Below are 19,437 nucleotides of genomic sequence, written 5' to 3' on the forward strand. Positions count from 1 at the left end.
GGTGCAGCCTAAAATCTCTAAAACCAGAGTGCAACCAAAGTGAACCCCAAATGTTCTATTTTTTTTTTTTTAATTCTTGATTTTTAAGCCACACTTGTGCCTTTTGAGGTGTGCGGTGGTGGCGGAGTGCCGTGCGGGGGGCAGCGGTGGCCAAATCACTGTTAAGAGGACCTAGCAGAGTTGGGATCTGGGTCCAGTGTTCCCTATATTTTGGGTGGCGCAGGGAAAGGTGATGGAGGAGTCGGGGTGGGTGTGGGGGGTTAGCTCCCACTAAGGCCCTGCTAGGGCCCTTTTCTACTAGTGCAGTAACCAGAGCTATTGGTCCCTCTGTCACAGGCACCTGCCCTCCCCTCTCTGCTCCCCCCCGCCCCCCAGTGAGACACTCCCACCCCGACCTCCCCCTTTCTGGAGTGGTACATTCCCACACCTGTCCCCCCATGCTGGGACCTCAGCGCTCCGTTCCCTATCGCGGGGCGACAATGGTATAGTCCATTTCCCAATCCGTCGTCCCCGCGGTAGCCGTGCCGTTGGTCCGCTCCGCGACTGCGCACTGGCGCTGCCCGGAGGCTCTCAGCTGGGTGAGTGTTTACAGCGGCCCGCCGGAGGGCTGAGGAGAGGCGGGCCGGTGGGGGGGGGAACCGCTGCCCCAGCGCCCAGGTAGAGCCCTCGCGCCTGCTCCCCCGGCCGGAAGCGGCCGCTGTCGTTGGGCCGAGCGCTGCAGGCCCCCAACCGCCCTCGCCTCACGGGGGCCCCTCCCCCTCAGGCCCCGGGTGGGGGAGGGGAGCCCGGAGCCCTCCTCCCCTACAGCCCCTTGCTGGGGGGCTGGAGGCCCCCAGTACTCTGCGGTCCCCGCTCAGAGGGGCAGGCCCCCCGAGGCCGTAGTAATGTTAGAGCCCCCCCCCCCCAGCGCCCTCTCATAACATGGCCCTGCTCACCTCGCGACCTGCTGCAGCAGCGACCCTATAATAATACCGGGGGGGGGGGCGGCTGCTGGGGTTCCCTGCACAGTGTGGGAGGCCCCCCCAGGAGAACCTGGCAAACCCGCCCCCCCCTCCAGAAAATTTGTTACCGAGGCCCCCTGTCTCTTCAGGGCTGAGTCTGGCTGCTGAGTTGATCTCTGGTTATTTACATCGCCAGGAGCAATCCTGAGCTGTGGAGTAATGGAGCGGGGACACGGCGCTGTGGGTACGAGGGAGGGCGATGCACAGCCGTATTTCTCACACACACACACACATCAGTGACCTGCATGGGGTCTTGTGGTGGCAGGAACAATGGGGTGCGGAGTGAGTGTTTTGGGGAGGGTTATTGGAGGATCAGTGAGAGGGGAGTCACTCAGTCCCAGTGTAGCTCCCTTTTATTATTCATTGCTAAGTGTGCTGTGGAGTCTGTGGCAGTTGTCAAAAAGCTGAGTTTACCTGTCTCGTGTTTCTTTGTGAGCTTACAAACCGTGCATTTAACTCTATTTGTTTTGTAATCAATCATTAAAATATCATTGTTTGTTCCTGGAATATGAACATGGTAAACTTCTTTTTCTCAGAAGAGGTGAGCATGGCACCATATAAATAGTGGGTGGCATAACCATTCCTGGAGTGTTCACAACTCATAACTACACTGTGTTCTGATAGTGATCATAATTGTGGCATGCACACTCTAGAGTAATGCCTGGACCTATAGAGAAGTCTGTACTCTGCACAGGAACTGCAAACGAGTGCAACTAGAGTATTAAAAGATGTGTGTGTGGGGGGGGTACCTTTGATTATAGCTAGCAGGTTAGGAAAACAGATGTGTAACTATTGGAAAAGAGAAGTTTAAATGGGGTATGTTTAAAATTCTGCATGTAAAGCAGATGTTTTCCACAAAATGAAGACCAGTCTGTGCTACAGAAATAACCATTTAAAAGTCTCCTCTACACTACCAGTATAACTTAGAGGACCCTGTTACAACTTGGTTGTCCCCTGACTGGGTTACAAAATGACTGTTGCTTGTAGTGTGGATGAGAACTGTTGATGTCCCCATAACTGGGCTAAAGCCTGGTCAGAGGACAACAAAGTCTTGATTTCATGATGGTTTTTAGTGTATAATGGACCATAAAGCCACAACTCTGAAACACAGTTGTGGTGCTTGTGTGCACAAGAAGCAAGAAAGAAGTTTGTTTAACCTTGTCAGGGAGCCACAGCAGAGCCCAGGTAGGGCCACAACCATACTTCACAATTGTATTTAAACATGGAGATTTTAATAGTGTAAAGAGGGCCTGAATGGAGGGGAAGGAGATAAACATACTCAAGAAAATAGTGTGCGCAAACAAACGTCAAGAAAAACAAGGTCTTAAGGGATGGAAGGAATTTTCTACACACAATAATTAATCTGTGTAGTATACTACCCAAAGGCACCAACCAAACTATAATCAAGCAGTCACAAGAAATTGATAGGTATTTAAGAAGAAAACAAAATTGCAGGATAAGACTGGCTGATGTACATATTCTAGATTCCGGGCACTCTCACTAGCAATATAGTGTAATGTTTTTGTTTTTTTTTTAACTGTGGTGAAAAAGGGATGGTAGACGATTCCTGTTACCTGCCAAAGGGGGGGAAATATCCAAGACACTACTAATGGATTAGTATACTTGGAGGCATACATTTATTAAACAGGCTAAAGGTCCTTCCTAAGAACTTGAGTGAAGTTCATCATGCCTCATATGTTTGCAAACAGACAGGACAGTGCTCTCTGAGAATACATGTGTTGAAATTTTCTTGCTGCAATTTCTTCTTTGTTTCTTTTGCAACTGGTAAAGTATGTAATTTTTCTCTTGCTGAATGTATAGAACAATTTAGCTGTGGGCAGATCTGCTGAATCTAGAAAACAACACTAAAGCTGCTGCTTCTGCAGTTATTGTTAGTACAGCACAGCAAAGCACTGCAAATAAAAATTTGCATTGTACTTTCTGGAATGGAACTTTTTAGTGGGTGGGAAACAACTAGATTAATTTGGAATTATAAATTAAGTGCTTTCCCTCTGTAACTCATTCTTTAAAAGATGAAGATGTACTTTATAAACTGTCTCTCCTAAATAGAGAGTAAGTGGTTTGCTTTCTTTTCTCAGAATGAATTGTGAGTCTGTAAAAGTGATATCAGCAGTGTCATTATTTTGTAAGGGCCGGATGGAGCTGAAATAGTTTCTGAGGGGGATGATCTCACTTGTCTCTTAGAAGAGACAATGAGAAATTGAACTCACTTCAGAGGAAATTTCTTTCCAACAGTTGCTCTCTATTCTATTGCATTCTCCACTGAAGGTGATGCTTGGAGCTGCAGAAGCTTGAGCCACAAGAAAGTATGTATTCTATTGAGGTGGTGGATATATTTTTCCCCCCTCCACTTCTGCCTGTGCCTCTTGATTATCATCATCATCTTTTTTTTTGTAATGTATGTCCATGGACTTAGCATCCTGTTATATTTTCTTTCACCCTTCACTGCAGGCAATTTGGGAGGCTCCCTGGTTCTTTTTTCTACCTGTTTCTTTTGAAGTCTATTAACCCCCTTCTGGTTTTATTGCAAACAGGGAATCTGGATGTTCCTTTAATTTTGGCCAACGCAGGCCATATTTTTATTACTTATTTTTTATTATTCTTGCTTGGACTCCGTAGTGGAAAAGAGACAATGAATAAGAATGGGAACCAGAACCCATAATCTTATTTAGCAATTCAAGTGGAAACAGTAACTGACATAGTGGTAAAAAGCTGGTGTCACTGGAGGAGGGTATTATACAACTAAAAATGTGAATATTATATTATGACCTTCCTACCCCCCACCCCAAAACATGTATGTAATTCTGAAACTCCAGGTACATGATTTTGTTTTTAATATTTGATGATCTTTTTATAATAAAGTCCGCTTTTGAATATACGTTCTGTTCTAGTGTTTTTACATTGATATCTTTGCAAAGGAGTTGTCTTATTTTTAGGATTTAAAGTTGTTTTATGTTCAACAGCCTTAGCGTTTATAATGATGTTAAATGTCTTGCTCATCTTCCCCACCCCAATTTAGTTTTAGAACTTGCTAAAAATTGTTGAAGAAGATGGGAGGTGCAGTGAGTGCAGGAGAAGATAATGATGAGTTAATCGACAATCTGAAAGAAGCGCAGTATATCCGAACAGAGCTGGTGGAGCAAGCATTCCGTGCCATTGATCGAGCCGACTACTATCTTGATGATTTTAAGGACAATGCTTACAAAGACTTGGCGTGGAAACATGGAAATTTTCATCTCTCTGCACCGTGCATTTACTCTGAGGTGATGGAAGCTTTGGATCTACAGCCGGGACTGTCGTTCTTGAATCTGGGCAGTGGCACCGGTTACCTGAGTTCTATGATTGGACTCATCTTGGGTAAATACCTTTTGTCAAGTTAATTATTGATTACATTATCTTCTATTTTCATGTTAGGAGGAAACATTCCTCTCTCTAATTTCAAGATTTTAAATTCGGTCTAAGTGCAGATAAAGAATATGTTAATCAGACTTGGCCAATTAAGCAGGATTCAGGGGAACCTAGTGATGACTCAGAACAGACAATGATGCAGTGCACAGCTGATTGTCATGGCCTCCTACTGACAGGAGTGTAGGCTTGTTGGACTCTCACTTAAGGAGAAGATCAGTGTCAGGAGTGGAGACAGAGAAGTTTGTGTGGGATGGTGATTGAGTTTGACCAGGGAAGGGCCCTGAATCTGTGCCCATTTATTCTTAATCCCCCACAACCAGCCTGAAATACGTTTAAAGGGTCTGATTGTGATCTCATACTGGTGTTACTGCTGATTTATACCAGTGTCAGGTCAGAACCTGGTATCTAGTTCTAGTTACTTCCAGAGTGCAAGCAAGGTGATGCTTCAAAATACAATTTAGCAAATAGTCTTATGTCTTAATATAAGAACAGTGGCGGTGGTTTCCCACAGTTAGCAACCTTTTTTTCCCCTTGCCTTCCTCCAAACAAACACACAGGAGTAAATGTGTAAGTAGAATAGCTCTTCTAGGATGTAAACGTGTGGCTTATCATACAGAATATGAAAATGCAGCAAATCACCTCTCATTCTCATGGTGGTAATAATCACTCTGTGTGGAGAACTGTCAAAATAAATTTCAAACTGCATTGATTCTAGTGAAATCCAAAGTCAGTGCTTACACACTGCTTCTGACTTCTAGTACAGCTACTAATAGCAGGAGGGGCCCCGTTACTCTCCTGCCTGTGGGTCGGAAATTTTAATTGTTTAAATATTTGTGTCATCGGAGCTGAGTCTTAGTCGCACTTCCAGTGAGTGGGCATGAAGCTGGAACTTATTTATTGGTTTACAGTAAGCTTTGACAAAGCTAATTAGAATATGAACACTTATAACTTTAGGTGCCTTTGAACTATTTCTCCCTTAAAATTAGCAAGCCTGTCTCATCAAAATAATAGAGGGGTTTGTGTAGCCTTAGTTATAATGTAAATATGGCTATTGTCTTCAGTGCCTAATACCAGGACTTTTAAACTGTGCATAACTGTAATTCTGCAACAATTTCCTTTCAAATATTTGAAGGCAAATTGCCATATTATGTATTTTTCTTTGTTACGTTTAATCATGTTATGTAAAGTCACATGACATAACTGGATTGAACTTGTTATGACATTAAACAAGGATTCAGTTTGTCAAAATATGTAGGTCACAGGGACTGTTCTGTTTCTAATTCAGAGAGTCAAACTCTTCAAAACAAAACAAAAAATAATCAATCAAAGATTAATTCCCTAAACTATTAGAATCTTCTGAAGGCTATGGTACTTCGTCTTTTGTCCTCTGGTAGAATTTAGACTCCCAGCACTTCAGAAGAACCAGAATATTGCTAACCATTATTGCCTCTGTAGTAACTTCTGGAATGCCAAAGGTGTTATAAGCCCTGTTCAGATTCCTGTAATGTTCAAGTTCTTTCAGGTGTAACACAGAATAATAAATCTTACTCATGGCATACTAAGTAAGTGTCTTTTCCTTGTTTTTATGGAACTCAGCTGCACTCGTAGTATTACTCTAATATATTAAAGTTACAGTTCAAAGGGATGTTTCCAACATATTAACCATATTTAGTCTGAAATTTTTTACCTATTGTTACTTACTAGTAACATCTAAAGATTATTATAACTGAAAAATAAAACATAAACATCTTTAATTTTGTGGGAACTGTTGCATTTGGCAACACATCTTGTGGTGTTTTTAAGCCAACCTGCTTTCCCTTGTTGAAAAGACCCTTATAAATATGCTAATACGAGCAGAAAAATCATTCTAAAACATTTTAAAAGATTTTTTTTTTTTTAAAGTTCAGGATAGATCTTTTAAGGGTTGCTCTGTCAGAAGCTCGAACTTTTATATATTACTCAATTAAATATAATGCAAGCACTGTTCCTATAATAGTAATGAGTCTGATTTCTAGAGCCCGTTAAAATTACCATGTGAATTGTAACTCTTGCCGATTTTTGGTCACTTCCCATAGCAATAATCTTTAGTGATTTATAGTGGATTCTTTGTGTTCTATAGCAGTGGTACATCTGAGACATCAGCATTCCTACCTCACCATTTCCTGTGTAAGTAGGAGCACACTAGTCACAAAAGATTGCTGCACATCAAGGCACTAGCCATCGCTAATAGTAAATGGTCCTGCACTTCTAAGTGCAGACCTCAAAACAAAAATTTTAAATCGTAGAAACATTCTTAAGGAGTGGTTTATCTGAAACACGTTGAGAAAGGAACAGGGATCGGTTGTGCTTGGCTTTATCCAGTTGCCCTTAAAACCATTTTCTTTGCACTCTTCAAACTTGCAGGTCCTTTTGGTGTTAACCATGGTGTGGAGCTTCACTCTGATGTTATAGAGTATGCAAAGCAGAAATTGGACATCTTCATCAGAACAAGTGACAGCTTTGACAAGTAAGAGTCGAGAACACCTGTGGCATCCTACTTCATGATGTGGAATTTAATAATTATCACTACAGAACTACTAGTTCTTTGGGTAGCTCCCCCTATTCCCACACACAAACTGCAGATTTAAGGGTGATTTTAGGACACTGGCTCCTTAGGCTTGCTGAGCTGCAGTGTGTGACGATATTTTAAGCTGACGGGTAAGTGGAAGGAGAGAGGGTAAGTAATTTTTGCTATGTTGTTGTGCTCTTAGCTGTTCTAATGCCACACAGGTTAAAAGAAGCCAAAATCGGTTATTGGCAATAAGATTTAATTACAGCCAATATATTTGAGGCTGCAAATGGTGATAGCCATCTATCTAAAAAATTATATTTGTGACCTCTCAGCTTGAATCCCACCAAAGAGTGTAAAGTAATTTCCATGCTGCTCTAATACGGTTTTACTGGAAGAAAAACTTTATTGGTTAAAATGTGAAGCTATTTTTATGATGACTAAGTCAGTACTAAAGCTGCTTGGAATCTGATTTATGTTCTTCCTTGCAACTTTCACTCCGCTGCTGTCACAGCTAATAATTTTCTGCAATTTTCTATAACCAGAAGTTACCTTAGCAATACAAGTTGTAGCTCTCACCTTTTTGGATTTATTTTGCAATTTGTTTGTGGGAAGAAACGCTTCTGACCACCTGGAACGGTCACAATGCTAGAATGAATAAAATGGGTATAGCAGTCTTTAAACAAGAAAAGCTGAATCATAGAATATCAGGGTTGGAAGGGACCTTAGGAGGTCATCCAGTCCAACCCCCTGCTCAAAACAGGACCAATCACCAGACAGATTTTTGCCCCAGATCCCTAAATGGCCCCCTTAAGGATTGAGGATTTAGGAGGCCAATGCGCAAACCACTGAGCTATCGCTCCCCCTCTGCAGCCACTTCACCAATCGTACACTGTTGTCACTACACTGAGAAGCTGATGGTTCAGTAGGGAAGAGGTAACCCCCCTTAGCATGCAATTTTTTGTTGTAAGCAGAGAGGCAAGAGTTCCTGTGAATAGGCAACCAGTCCCCTTCATTGCTAAAATAAATAAGCCTATTGTTGTTGTTCTCATGCCATCTCACTTTGCAGAAATGCAATTACTGTAGCTTAATGGCAAAGACCAGCGTAAGTAGAAAGTTTCATATCTGGAGACCTGTTTGAAAAAAATCAGGGACACTGCAGTGCAAGTACAAAAGGAGTGGGGGTTATGACACTATTAAAGATGGTGTCATTTAGATGAGATCCTTGCCCATCTGTGGTATATAGAAACTGGTATATCTTACTGAAACTATATCAAAAAGAATAGGTGGTCTAGTGTCTGATCAAAATCTTTTTAATAAAACTGTCCTAATAGCCAAGTCTTATTTACAAACTACTGATGAGTTGATAACAGTGCAGCAATTATGTTGGCAAACAAATTGCCCAATAATTCATTGTTTGTAAAATGCTTTGGGGTACCTGAAGTCAGAAAAATAGTATATAAAACCACCCTGCTCTACAGCTGACCAATTTGTACTTCAGAGATTAATACTGTCATAGATAAGAAAAAAGATTATTATAGTCTTCGTGAATTCTGGCCATTCTGCAAAAACAGAAATTAGCATAAAATTGTTTTTCTCTCAAACTACATCAGAAGTACTGTATTGCAAGAATTTTTGTCGAAACTATGAATTTGCAGTGAAATCCTGGCTCAATTGAAATTGATGGTAAAACTCCCATTGACTTCAATGGAGGCAGCATCTCACTCTTAGTGTTGAAACCCATTTAGCAGTTTATGGGAAAGGTTATGGAAAACTAAGCCAAAGACATTCTGGTTCAGTCTTAAAAGAGCTTAGAGTTCAAATTGCACTTGTAATATTTATGCACAGATATTGTAACTGGGCCCACAAATCAGGTAATTGTATGACAAATCCCAATCCTGATAATTTGCGTAAGCAGTTATTCAGTGTATATGTTCAGATTATGCACCTAGAATCTTTGGAAAATCTCATGTATGAGTAATTTCAGAATCACTCTAGCCTGGAGGGCCTCAAATTGTGGCCCTTTCTGGTAGTCTGTAGAATGAAACTTTTTGAGATCCAGGAAATTGGGGCTTGGGAGGGGAAATGGGCAGTGAAATTTCTTTTCTTATCAAGTTTGGAGTGTTATAATTGGACCTCTTCTTTTTCAGATTTGAATTCTGTGAGCCCTCCTTTGTTACTGGCAATTGTTTAGAGATCTCTCCAGATTCTACTCAGTATGACCGTGTTTACTGTGGTGCTGGGGTACAGAGAGAACATGAGGACTACATGAAGAGTCTGCTGAAAGTTGGGGGAATTCTCGTCATGCCACTCGAGGAAAAGGTTGAGTGCCTCTTTACCTATGATTTTGATTTCTTTATTCTTATTTAGCCTATAGGTGCAGTTCACTACTTTCCTTATAGGCAACTATTTGGCATATCAGCTCTTACACTAAGTTTTTACTAGGAATAAAGAGAGCAGTTTCCAGAAACTTAACTATATGTGTCTTAATTATATGTTACAAAGTATGCATATTTCTACCGGACAGTCCTTCTTCAGGTCTTTTGTATTTAATTTTGTAGTGAATTGTGAAAGGTATTCCAAGTTAGTTTCACACTTCATTGTTGTACTTCTTCAAGAATGTTTCAGTCAAAGTTTGTTGGAGTGAGGTACCATACCACTTTGTGCTTTCCAGTGGTAAATTAGACGGTCCATAAAAAGTGTTTCATAGTAAGTACAGTATGTAGAAAAGGAAGGTAGTGGTGCAGGGTTGGGCTGCGTTGTAACTATGTGAATCTTACATCTCTTGATATCTTTCATTTGAGGCTTGGAGAGGGAGAAAATTGATTTCAGATTAGCTTGAATTTCTGATTGTAAACTACTTCATAAATAGATTTTGCAAGTGTATAGTGCAGTGTCTTGTTATATTTACTGTAACCGGAAAAGAATTTTTAAATTATAAGTCAAGAATACTTAATGCTTGATCATTTCTTTAAGTGTTTAAGAGTCAGCTGCGCAAACTGTCCTCTAAAGGGGCATCCAAAATACCAACATTCATGAGTGCCAGTGAGCACTTTGTGCACACAAATTGGGTAATTTCTGTGTATATGAAAATACAAATACATCTAACTTATACATGTAAATATTACAGGTATTAGGAAAGTCAGTTGAAAATTTGAACCAAGGAGTTAAAGATTAGCTAAAACTTTCTTTCACTATTAAAAAAAAAATATTTTCTGCAAGAATAAATCTGGGTTTAGTTTTTTTTTTTTTTTTTTTTTTTTTTCTACTTATCCCTTACACTGTTGAAGTGTTCTCCAGCAGGAAATTTGTTCAGAGTTCCAGATACAACCAGTGAAAATTGGGCAAGAAAAAGTGGCAGCTTACTTTGCCAAACAGGAAGCATTCAAAATAGTTGTAAGTCATAGGTTAAATAAACAGAGTCCAACAGCCTGTAGCAAAAATTGCTACTGATATAAAAAGAGCTTTCTCGGCCTACCCTCTTTATACTGTAGAAAACTAACAAGACAGTTATTAGACTACTGTTACCTTATCTGTGTGCTTCTGCCTTTTGTGGCAGCAACACTCTATGGACTCTACTTTTCCTAGGATTGTGGTGCTGTTATTTACTGGCCCAACAGGTCAGTTACCAATTTTTCTAATGATCTGCCATTTTTAATAGTATGCCACAGGTCACTGTTGATTTGAAACTCTGAATAACCATGCCCAAACTTTCTAAACAAATATATCTTCATAATTCTGGCATCTCTTGTAAGTAAAGATATATTGTTTCACGGGACTGCTTGGTTTAGGATTGGAAGTGACATATGGAACCTTTCATCTCTAGGTACAGTAGTTAGTTTTGGTCAGCAGCTCACAGAAATTATTACCATTCAGAGGCTGTTAGGTCACCTACAATATGTAAAATTAATTGGTGATCCCGTTCACAAAGCAAAACCTACCAATATTCTTTGCAATAACTTTCAGCCAAGGAATGAATGTCTATTGAAGATTGAATTAACCTCTGAACTCTGAGGTAGCCCCTATAGTTCAGAATGGGGAGAAATTGGGAGGGCAGTGTGATGAAATCTGTTATTGCCACTGTACATGTTCTATGGTTAGACAACTTCGTCCATTAGGGCTGTAAATCTGGTTCTCTTCGTGAGTTCTAAATTCACTCTTTAAAGAAAGAATTATGATGAACCTGTGTGTTACTTGGCTTTTCATCTTGTCACCACTAATTCTGTGTATTTCGAACACTTTGCCTGAAATCCAAAAGGCAAACAGTAGATTGTTCATTCTCTGCATAAAAAATTAACTATAGATAACTGATTTCTACTGTTTACATAGTAGACAGCACTTTCTCTTTTTGATGCAGCTGACGAAGATCACGCGCACTGGTCCTGCTGCCTGGGAAACCAAGAAGATCCTTGCTGTTTCTTTTGCTCCTCTGATTCAACCCATTCATGCAGATTCAGGGAAATCGAGACTTGTTCACTTGCGTAAGTATAAATGTTTATAGGTACGTTTGCTCCTCTTTCTGTTGTCCCTTTGGCTGTTAGTTTCACCTTGATCCAAACATGGTACTCATACACAGAGGAAGTGCAGCTTCCTTCTTCTGGTGAAAACTACGCAAGCTGTTTCATTCTTTTGACAGTTGTCCAATTTTGTCCATTCTATGCTGGTTACCAGTTTTTCTGTATTTGAAGAGGTGTGGTATTAGGAAAGCAATTTGCAAAATAAATCCAGAAATGTTAGTGTCTGCTCTGTGAAATTGAAAGTGCATATCTTTGAATTTTAAAATAATCTGCCTGCATTTTCAGTTTCCCGTTTCAGACTGTACTGCCTTGCCCATGTAGATTCTTACATCGCATTTTATAGTATTAAGGGAATATATTGCAAAGTGAAAAATGCACACAGCATTTGTTTTAGATGTGATATATATCAATTTATATCCATAGCATGGCTGTGCAGAGTTTCTTTCAAACATGATACCCTTCAGGAGGGAGTTACAAATAAAAATAATGCATTGCAGGTAGTGCCCAGTGATCCCAATCTAGATTGAGGCTCCATTGTGCAAGGTCCTGTACAAACACATAAGAACACATGGTCCCTGCCCTCAAGAAATTACTACTTAATCTGTTTTTATTCTTATATGATATCTGCTTATCTCACCGTACAGAGCATATTAACTGTCCATCTGAGCATACTTGCATATTGTGTCCACTATGAGGAAGCCTGCAAGTATTTCGTACTTTATTTCCCCCCCTTCTTTGCTCAGAAGAATGTCTGTAACTGTTTTTAATCCATAATGGAACAGTTTTTTCAATTTAATTTGATGCTTCTCAGTGCAGGGATAGATATATGCAAATACAGGTTTTATTTATATTACGTGAGAGCCATGGAATTGTGCAGTAGTGTTGACTCTTGCACACCTTGGATTGACTGAATAGTGCTGCACAAAAGAATGTAGAGTCCTCTAAACCAGTGGTTCTCAACCTTTCCAGACTACTATACCGCGTTCAGGAGTCTGATTTGTCTTGTGTACTCCCAAGTTTCACCTCACTTAAAAACTACTTGCTTACAAAAGCAAACATAAAAATACATTTTTAACCATATCATTATAAAATTAATTGGAATATAAATATTGTACTTACATTTCAGTGTATAGGCTGTAGAGCAGTATAAACAAGTCATTGTCTGTATGAAACAGTGCTTTTTATGTAGCCTGTTGTAAAACTATGCAAATATCTAGATGAGTTGATGTAGCCCTGGAAGTCCTCTGCGTAGCCCCAGGGGTACACGTACCCTTGGTTGAGAACTGCTTCTCGAAACCACTGAAGAGGGTGAGTATGTACCATATATAATACAGTCACATGCTTCTAACTCCTTCTATCCACAGATCTTGAAACAGATTTCATATGCTAATGATGTTAGTCTACACCTTTTGAAGTAAAAAAGTATTGATGAGGAAACTGACAAAAGTTAAGTGATTTGCCCAAAGTCACGAAATTAATCCGCAGCAGAGCTGGGAGTAGAATCTAGATCTACTCACTTTGTCTTGCGCATTGAGGACTGTTTCCACACTACTGAGAAGTCCGGAAACAAACTTCTCCACGTTATTGTACAATCTGAATTGCAAAGTCTTAAGATTTAAAACTTAAAACACGGTAACATAAAATAGTTCCTTGATCATTCGAGTATAACATACCAAAATGCTATTTTAAATATTTCATTCAGCGTCTACTGATTTGTGTTTTGTGCACAGTGTGGGTTTGTGCATTTGAACTTTTTCTCTTGACTCCTTCTCTTAGTGATCAGATTATGGGAGAAGTGCATAACACAACATGTTTTTTGGGGGAAAGCATTAAGTTTATCTGAGTTGACAGACTGAAATAAAGTTGTTGTTGTTTTTGTTTTTTATAAACATAACAGGGAATTGAAATAGTTATCCTCACTCCGTTTCAGACAACTCTTCAGCCTGTACTTCCAGATTTTTTGCTTCCATATCTGTTCATATTTTCATTCTGTGTTATAGCACCAATAACTGTCCGCAGCCTACAGGATCTGGCTCGCATTGCCATCCGAGGAACTATTAAGAGGATAATACATCAAGAAACAATGAGCAAAAATGGAAATGGTCTGAAAAACCCTCCAAGGTTTAAACGAAGACGTGTTCGCCGCCGTCGCATGGAAACCATTGTCTTCTTAGATAAAGAAGTCTTTGCCAGTCGTATCTCAAACCCTTCAGATGATAACAACAACTGTGAGGAGATTGAGGAGGAGAGGCGAGAAGAGGAGGAAAAGAGTATCTCTGAACTGAAGCCAGACCCCCCTGTAAACTTTCTGAGAGAGAAGGTCTTGAGTCTGCCTTTGCCTGATCCCCTGAAATATTACCTGCTTTATTACAGAGAAAAATAAGTTTCTTTTTCATAGAAAGCAGAAAGCTAGACATAAAAATAAAATACTTCTTAGGGCTTGACAAATGTGTACCACTTGCTTGCCTGTTAACATGACCACACATGGCAGTAGGCTGGCTAGCTGGGGAATGTGGCTGCTGTATTCTTAAACATCATAGCTTTTTTTAAGTTTCCTCTCCTTCTTGGTTGTATGCTATAGTTTTATCCTGCAGCAGTGTTCCCTTTTAAAAAGCAAGCTGATGAAGTGCTCAGTTGCTTAGAGAGAGAGAGAAGGATATCATTCCCTGAAAACTAACTACACAGAGATGTCTATTGAAATCTCTTGGCTGCACTTTCACCAAATTGCAGTTTTAAATATTCTTAGGCAGTGCTCTAAAGACTTCATTGTCCATGCTCTCCTACTAACTTTGACACAAATGGAGTACACATTTGGTTTCATTTTTAAACGGAGATATTGATAAAATCTGACCTGGTAAACCTTATTTGTTCCAGTAATCTGCAAAAAACACAAACGTGCAAAATCAGACTTTGGTAGTACTTTGAGGTATCCAGGTTTTGAACACTGAAGCAAAGCACTGGCCACCTTTCGATTGGTGGGTCTCAGGTTAGCTATAAACCTTACATTTTTTTAGATTTGAGGGGAAGAGGAATGTTTGGCAGGGAGTTGATGTTTCCTTCACAGAAAACAGCTTGTTTTGTAAAATCCAGTCTGAGGTGAGATGCAAGCTATGTAAGGTTTAAAAAGAAATAAGGAGAGCGAATTTAATTTAGAGTTGCTAAACTGATCAGCTGACTTTCAAAGATTGCTAGAGTGATCAGGTTTGTGGCTGTTTCCTCTAGCACCACTTATAAAGTAATTCAGAAAAAATGGGTGAGAAAAGGACAAACCTAGCAAGGAGCTAAACTAAGACTGGTTCTGATAGCGCAATCAACAGACCTTATATGAGTTAATGTGTGACTGCTGTGCTGAACATAGTGTAAGGCAGGTAGTCTCAGGCATTCCTAGCCTGAACTAAAGGAAGTAGCCAGTGTCCTGGGATTGAACCAAACTTTGTTTCTCAGAGGTTGCACAGAAAGTGGAAACAGTCTAGGAAGCCAAAGTGAGTGGTTATGCTACTGACACATAATGCTTAAGTGCCCTGTTTGGGGCTCTGCTGTAGCAAGGAGACTGCAATGCTGTTCACATATACCTTGTCCTTGTAGATTAGCAGGAACTAGATTTACAGCCTTACTAGTTCATTTAATTTTTGTTTGTTTCTTTAAGTAGCTTGTGTAGAAAGACTTTATAACCTGCAGTTTCATGGAGTATAAATTCTAATCTTTATTCTCAAGTCTTCCTGTAATGATGGTAGGAGGAGATTTATATTCATGTGTTGGGGGGAAGATTGCTTGATTATTTTGGCCTGTTTGAAAAAATCTGTGTACAGTATCGGGGGCCTGAAGGAAACAATTGAGGCTGCATTGATTTGGATCACTCAAAGGCTAACTACATAATAATCCTATCAGTAGATAATCCAGCTATGTTAGAAGGATATTTCCTCATCAGTTGCAGTTGGCGGGCTTGATCTTGATCTCATTTGTATGGTCTCCTCAACTTGCTAAGAGGAGTGAATGAAGATTGTTTTGCCAAAACACATTAACCTGGACTTTGTTACATGGTACTGAATCACACAATTTGCATTGACTGAGTTGTGTGTTTTAAATCTTGTGCCGCACTTTGAAAATGTAGGAATTATTCTGTGTCTAAGCAATGCTTTTATGCTCGCTCCCTTTTTAAAAGTCTCCAAATACCCACTCTGTACTTGTGACAATTAACATGTCTTTTTCTATAAAATACAATGTATGGATGTCCAATAAAATCCCTATGAACTGCATTTGTTGTGACCTCAGAGGATATTATTTTTAACTGTTAAACATTCATGTTCCATGTTTGTCATAGATATATGCCTTTCTCTCCAGTGGCAAGACAATTTTTCACCCTTTTTCACGATTTGGGCTACCAATTCCCCCTCTTATTTATTTATTGCAGGCCTTTCTACAGATATCGTGTAGAAGTCTCCTATTTTTAAAATGGTCAATAACAACTTGAAGTGGATATTTATATGAATAATCCTATTTGTTGCTTCAGTTACTTTATCTTTGCATTTGGCACTGTTTGATGTTTTTTCCTATAACTATAAAAGATATTTTGTCAGATTTTCACCAGATTTGCCTTTTTTATTACATTTGCTAGATTTTGTAGGGCTCTTTAAAATGCATAGAAAAATATTTTTCCTGTGTATGCCTGAATACAGTAAATATACACACAAGCAGTTTGGGTTCTAGGTTGTCAGTGTCCCATTGTCAAAATAAAAAACATGGTAGAAAGTCTATATGTGTAATATAACTGTGAAATAGTGTGGTTTATGGCCTGTAAATAAAGGGGAATTGTAAATATGATTTTCCCTGTGCACAAGCACTTGCACTGTAGTTTAGTACAGTAGATTTGTGTGTTTACTAGATTAACTGTAGCATACTGTTTTTTGTATAGTCTATACATTTTATGGAAATATTACCTGCTTTTCTGATTAGTGTTTATTTTTGTTTTCCAGATAGTCTGCATTTAAAATACATGTGACTTCTTTGTAGATTTTGATAGAATAGTAAGTACATAAGGAAACAAGCTTCAAACTGTTGAAATCTTAAGTATGCAAATTGAAAAATAAGTGTGTAAAGCAATTTTTATTGTCATTTCTAATCTCATGAGGCATGCAAAAATGTCAAGCAACTGAAAACAATTTTATTAAAATGAGTGTTTCTATATCAATAAATGCAGTAATGACTTTTTAGCATTGCTTCTGCATCGTGTGTTAAGAATACTTTGCAAAAATAAGTATTATCAAAACTACAAGAAGAAATTTCTGTTCTTAGAAAAGACAATTCTTAATGCCAAGCAATTATGTAGTTTACATTGATTTCATCTTAACCTGGAACATCATCTTCCAAAAGCAGCACAATTGGTGATCGCAAATCAGTAGCTAATGGAATAGTGGAAGATATGGTTGACAGTTTGGAGTGCACATGGAATTGGTATGGATTTAATAGTACAGCAATATACTGGCAAGCCAGTTTCCTTAGCTAGATCTTTAAAATGTGAACTTAATAGTTACCATTCAGGGCTTCTGTCTCACTTAGTACTGTGAAAACTCCATTTCAGCTTCAGATGAAATGGAAAACTAATCTTAATGCAGCAAGAAGAGTCAACTGCAGGTATTCTTCATTAGCAATAGATATATCTGTTGACCCTTAAGTTACAATATGATGATGTATAGATTTTCATCTTTATATCATCTGGGTTAGTCCAGACAAATGTGTGTGTGTGTGCGTGGAGGTAACATATCCTTCTCCGAATCAAAACAGTAGGATAGTATGTAAATATACAACTAATCCTTTCCGTTTCCATCCACTGCTTCCTAGAAATACTTTTTACTACTTTGAGAAGAGATGAATGTGCCATGTTCTACCTAAGGAGACCAATGTAATTATTATTTGTGTCACTGAATTCTTTCAAAAAGAAAGACTGTCTGTCATTAACAGGTAGGAAGAGTTTCTGAGAAGCACCTATTGGTTACAAGTAACTGATATTTGCCATTTTGTCTACTGTATGTATGTTAACATTTAAACTAGCTATCAATAAGAGTGTTTTTATGGCAGTTGCATTTACAATACATCCCAAATCTACATTTGACTAGAGCCCATGAGAAATATTTCAAAAGGCGTTGGAGGGAAGCTTTTAACAACTTGCATATGCTTTAACTCCACTTCTTTACTATGAAACGTTATCCAGGTAAAAAATGCATGCTATCACAGCTCCCCGGAACGTGTCAGACGCCACCAAGATGTTCTTAGTAAGGTGGAATTTTTGTTCCCTTCTGTTGAGTGAAATAGAGCATTTTTAAGCCAGAGACTTTTTTTTCTTTTTCTTTTTTTCTTTTCAAAACTGTAGTCCTGTGTCATTGGATGACAATTGGATATCTATTTATTTGTGGATATTTATCTATACAAAATATCTCTAAGCTGTTCCTTTTTGTGGTGTCTCATGTTACAAAACAAGTACAGTATTTCATAATGTCTCGTGGAGTAAGTGTATATTGTCTGAATTCAGAGTAGAGCTTCATGAACAATGTTATGTTAGAATTTGTTTTGCCATTGTATCCATTCTGGTCTCTGTGAGGCATTTGAGCGTGTGTAACAGTATACCAATTACACTGAAGTTGTGTAAGTAACTTCCATAATTAAACCAGAAAAGCTATGTTCAAATATCTACAGAAACTACTTAACTTGCCAAGCTTCGAAGTTCATTGATAATACCTGAAACTCCACTCAACCCAGGAAGATGCTCAGAAATGGAATGTATAGAGCTATACCATTCTCTTGTTATGTACCTGCAACTCCTGTTGATATTCATTTGAGTTGTTTGCTGCTCGAGGTAACCAATAGTATGTAAAATCAACCACTGTCTTGGGAATCTGATAATACTCAGGCTCAGCTGGGCTAAGGTCAGAATGTTTCAGGCTTACCCTTTGATTTTTGATTTCCTTTGAGACCTTGAGGCAGACCCTTAATATCATTTGAACATACTTCTTGTGGTTTAATTTCTTCTCTTATGGTACAGTACTATTAAACACATATAGGAAGGACTTGCGATGACTTAGTGATTTGTGTGTAATATGAATTACAGTGTACCCTTTAAATGCACGTTAATAATAGTATGTGTCTGCATGCCATGGATTTATAAGAGCCAATGTTGCAGTAATTATAGTTATGAAAACTAAATGCACATGCACAGTAGCTACTTCCTTACCAGGCTTTTATAACTGTATGTAGAGGGTTGTATGTAGTGGGCCTAGTTCACACTTTCAGACTGATAGGACTGTAAAATTTGTAATGAACAAAAATAAGTGTTAACTGAGGGGCGGGGTGTGTGTGTTTGAAATCTCTCAAAACAAGACCTTCTCTGTGAAAACCTGATCTTAGTGATATTAATGGGTGCTAATATAATAAATAATAGTTGACAAACAAAAAGTAATGTTGTTGTTCTTATACTGTTGATAAACTTGTTTTCCTCTTCAGATTTTGATTTTAATTTGTTAAAATAGAAGTGAGCTACTGTCATATATTAACAAGAGAGCTGGGCTCATCTCACTTGTTTAAAGATACTGCATCCCTGCCTATTTATTGATATCAAAGTTCTCGTTATTTCATTCCTTATTGTTTTTTGAGATGGCATAAGATTATATAGTGACTTCTAGTCACAAGAACTGATTTCTTCTCTTGATACCCCCAAAATAATTTTCATTGTTTAGAAGAAATAATGGAAAAATATTAATTTAGAATCAGATCTTTACTGCAGAATGTACTTAACACAGGCTAGTAGGTGCCAAAAATTATTTTTTCCCTTATAACCTCTCCTGCTTTGGTCTTTGTAGATGAAATCAATTTATAAATAAAGTGCCTTTAAGTTTTTGATATTTACATAATTCTTCCTTTGTTCTCTCCCCCCCCCCCCCCGTAATTTTAT

General features: G+C 38.7%; 1 protein-coding gene across 5 annotated transcripts; it reads left to right on the top strand.

Moving 5' to 3' along the window:
* Positions 1 to 510: 510 nt before the first annotated feature.
* On the top strand, positions 511 to 16,705 carry PCMTD2 (protein-L-isoaspartate (D-aspartate) O-methyltransferase domain containing 2). Of its 5 annotated transcripts, XM_024219187.2 has the most exons (7): positions 563 to 578; positions 3,258 to 3,328; positions 4,042 to 4,379; positions 6,834 to 6,936; positions 9,129 to 9,300; positions 11,336 to 11,459; positions 13,496 to 16,705. In XM_024219187.2, exons 3-7 carry the CDS (start codon positions 4,073 to 4,075, stop codon positions 13,876 to 13,878), a joined length of 1,089 nt encoding a protein of 362 aa, XP_024074955.1. In that variant the 5' UTR covers positions 563 to 578; positions 3,258 to 3,328; positions 4,042 to 4,072; the 3' UTR covers positions 13,879 to 16,705. The 5 variants fall into 5 exon arrangements, with proteins under 5 accessions (XP_024074954.1, XP_026508483.1, XP_024074955.1 ...); XM_024219186.1 differs by lacking the exon at positions 3,258 to 3,328 and having other exon boundaries at positions 511 to 578; XM_026652698.1 differs by lacking the exon at positions 3,258 to 3,328 and having other exon boundaries at positions 511 to 578; positions 12,860 to 13,580.
* Positions 16,706 to 19,437: the final 2,732 nt, after the last annotated feature.

Source organism: Terrapene carolina, unplaced genomic scaffold, assembly GCF_002925995.2.
Source record: "Terrapene carolina triunguis isolate 2854851 unplaced genomic scaffold, T_m_triunguis-2.0 Scaffold130, whole genome shotgun sequence".
NCBI lineage: Eukaryota > Metazoa > Chordata > Testudines > Emydidae > Terrapene > Terrapene triunguis.

Excerpts from the sequence above, each read along its gene's own strand:
- PCMTD2 (XM_024219186.1), top strand. The coding sequence starts at position 4,073 with ATGGGAGGTGCAGTGAGTGCAGGAGAAGATAATGATGAGTTAATCGAC. Across the intron at positions 4,380-6,833 it reads TATGATTGGACTCATCTTGG|GTCCTTTTGGTGTTAACCAT; the intron begins GTAAATACCTTT and ends TCAAACTTGCAG. Across the intron at positions 9,301-11,335 it reads TCATGCCACTCGAGGAAAAG|CTGACGAAGATCACGCGCAC; the intron begins GTTGAGTGCCTC and ends TTTTTGATGCAG.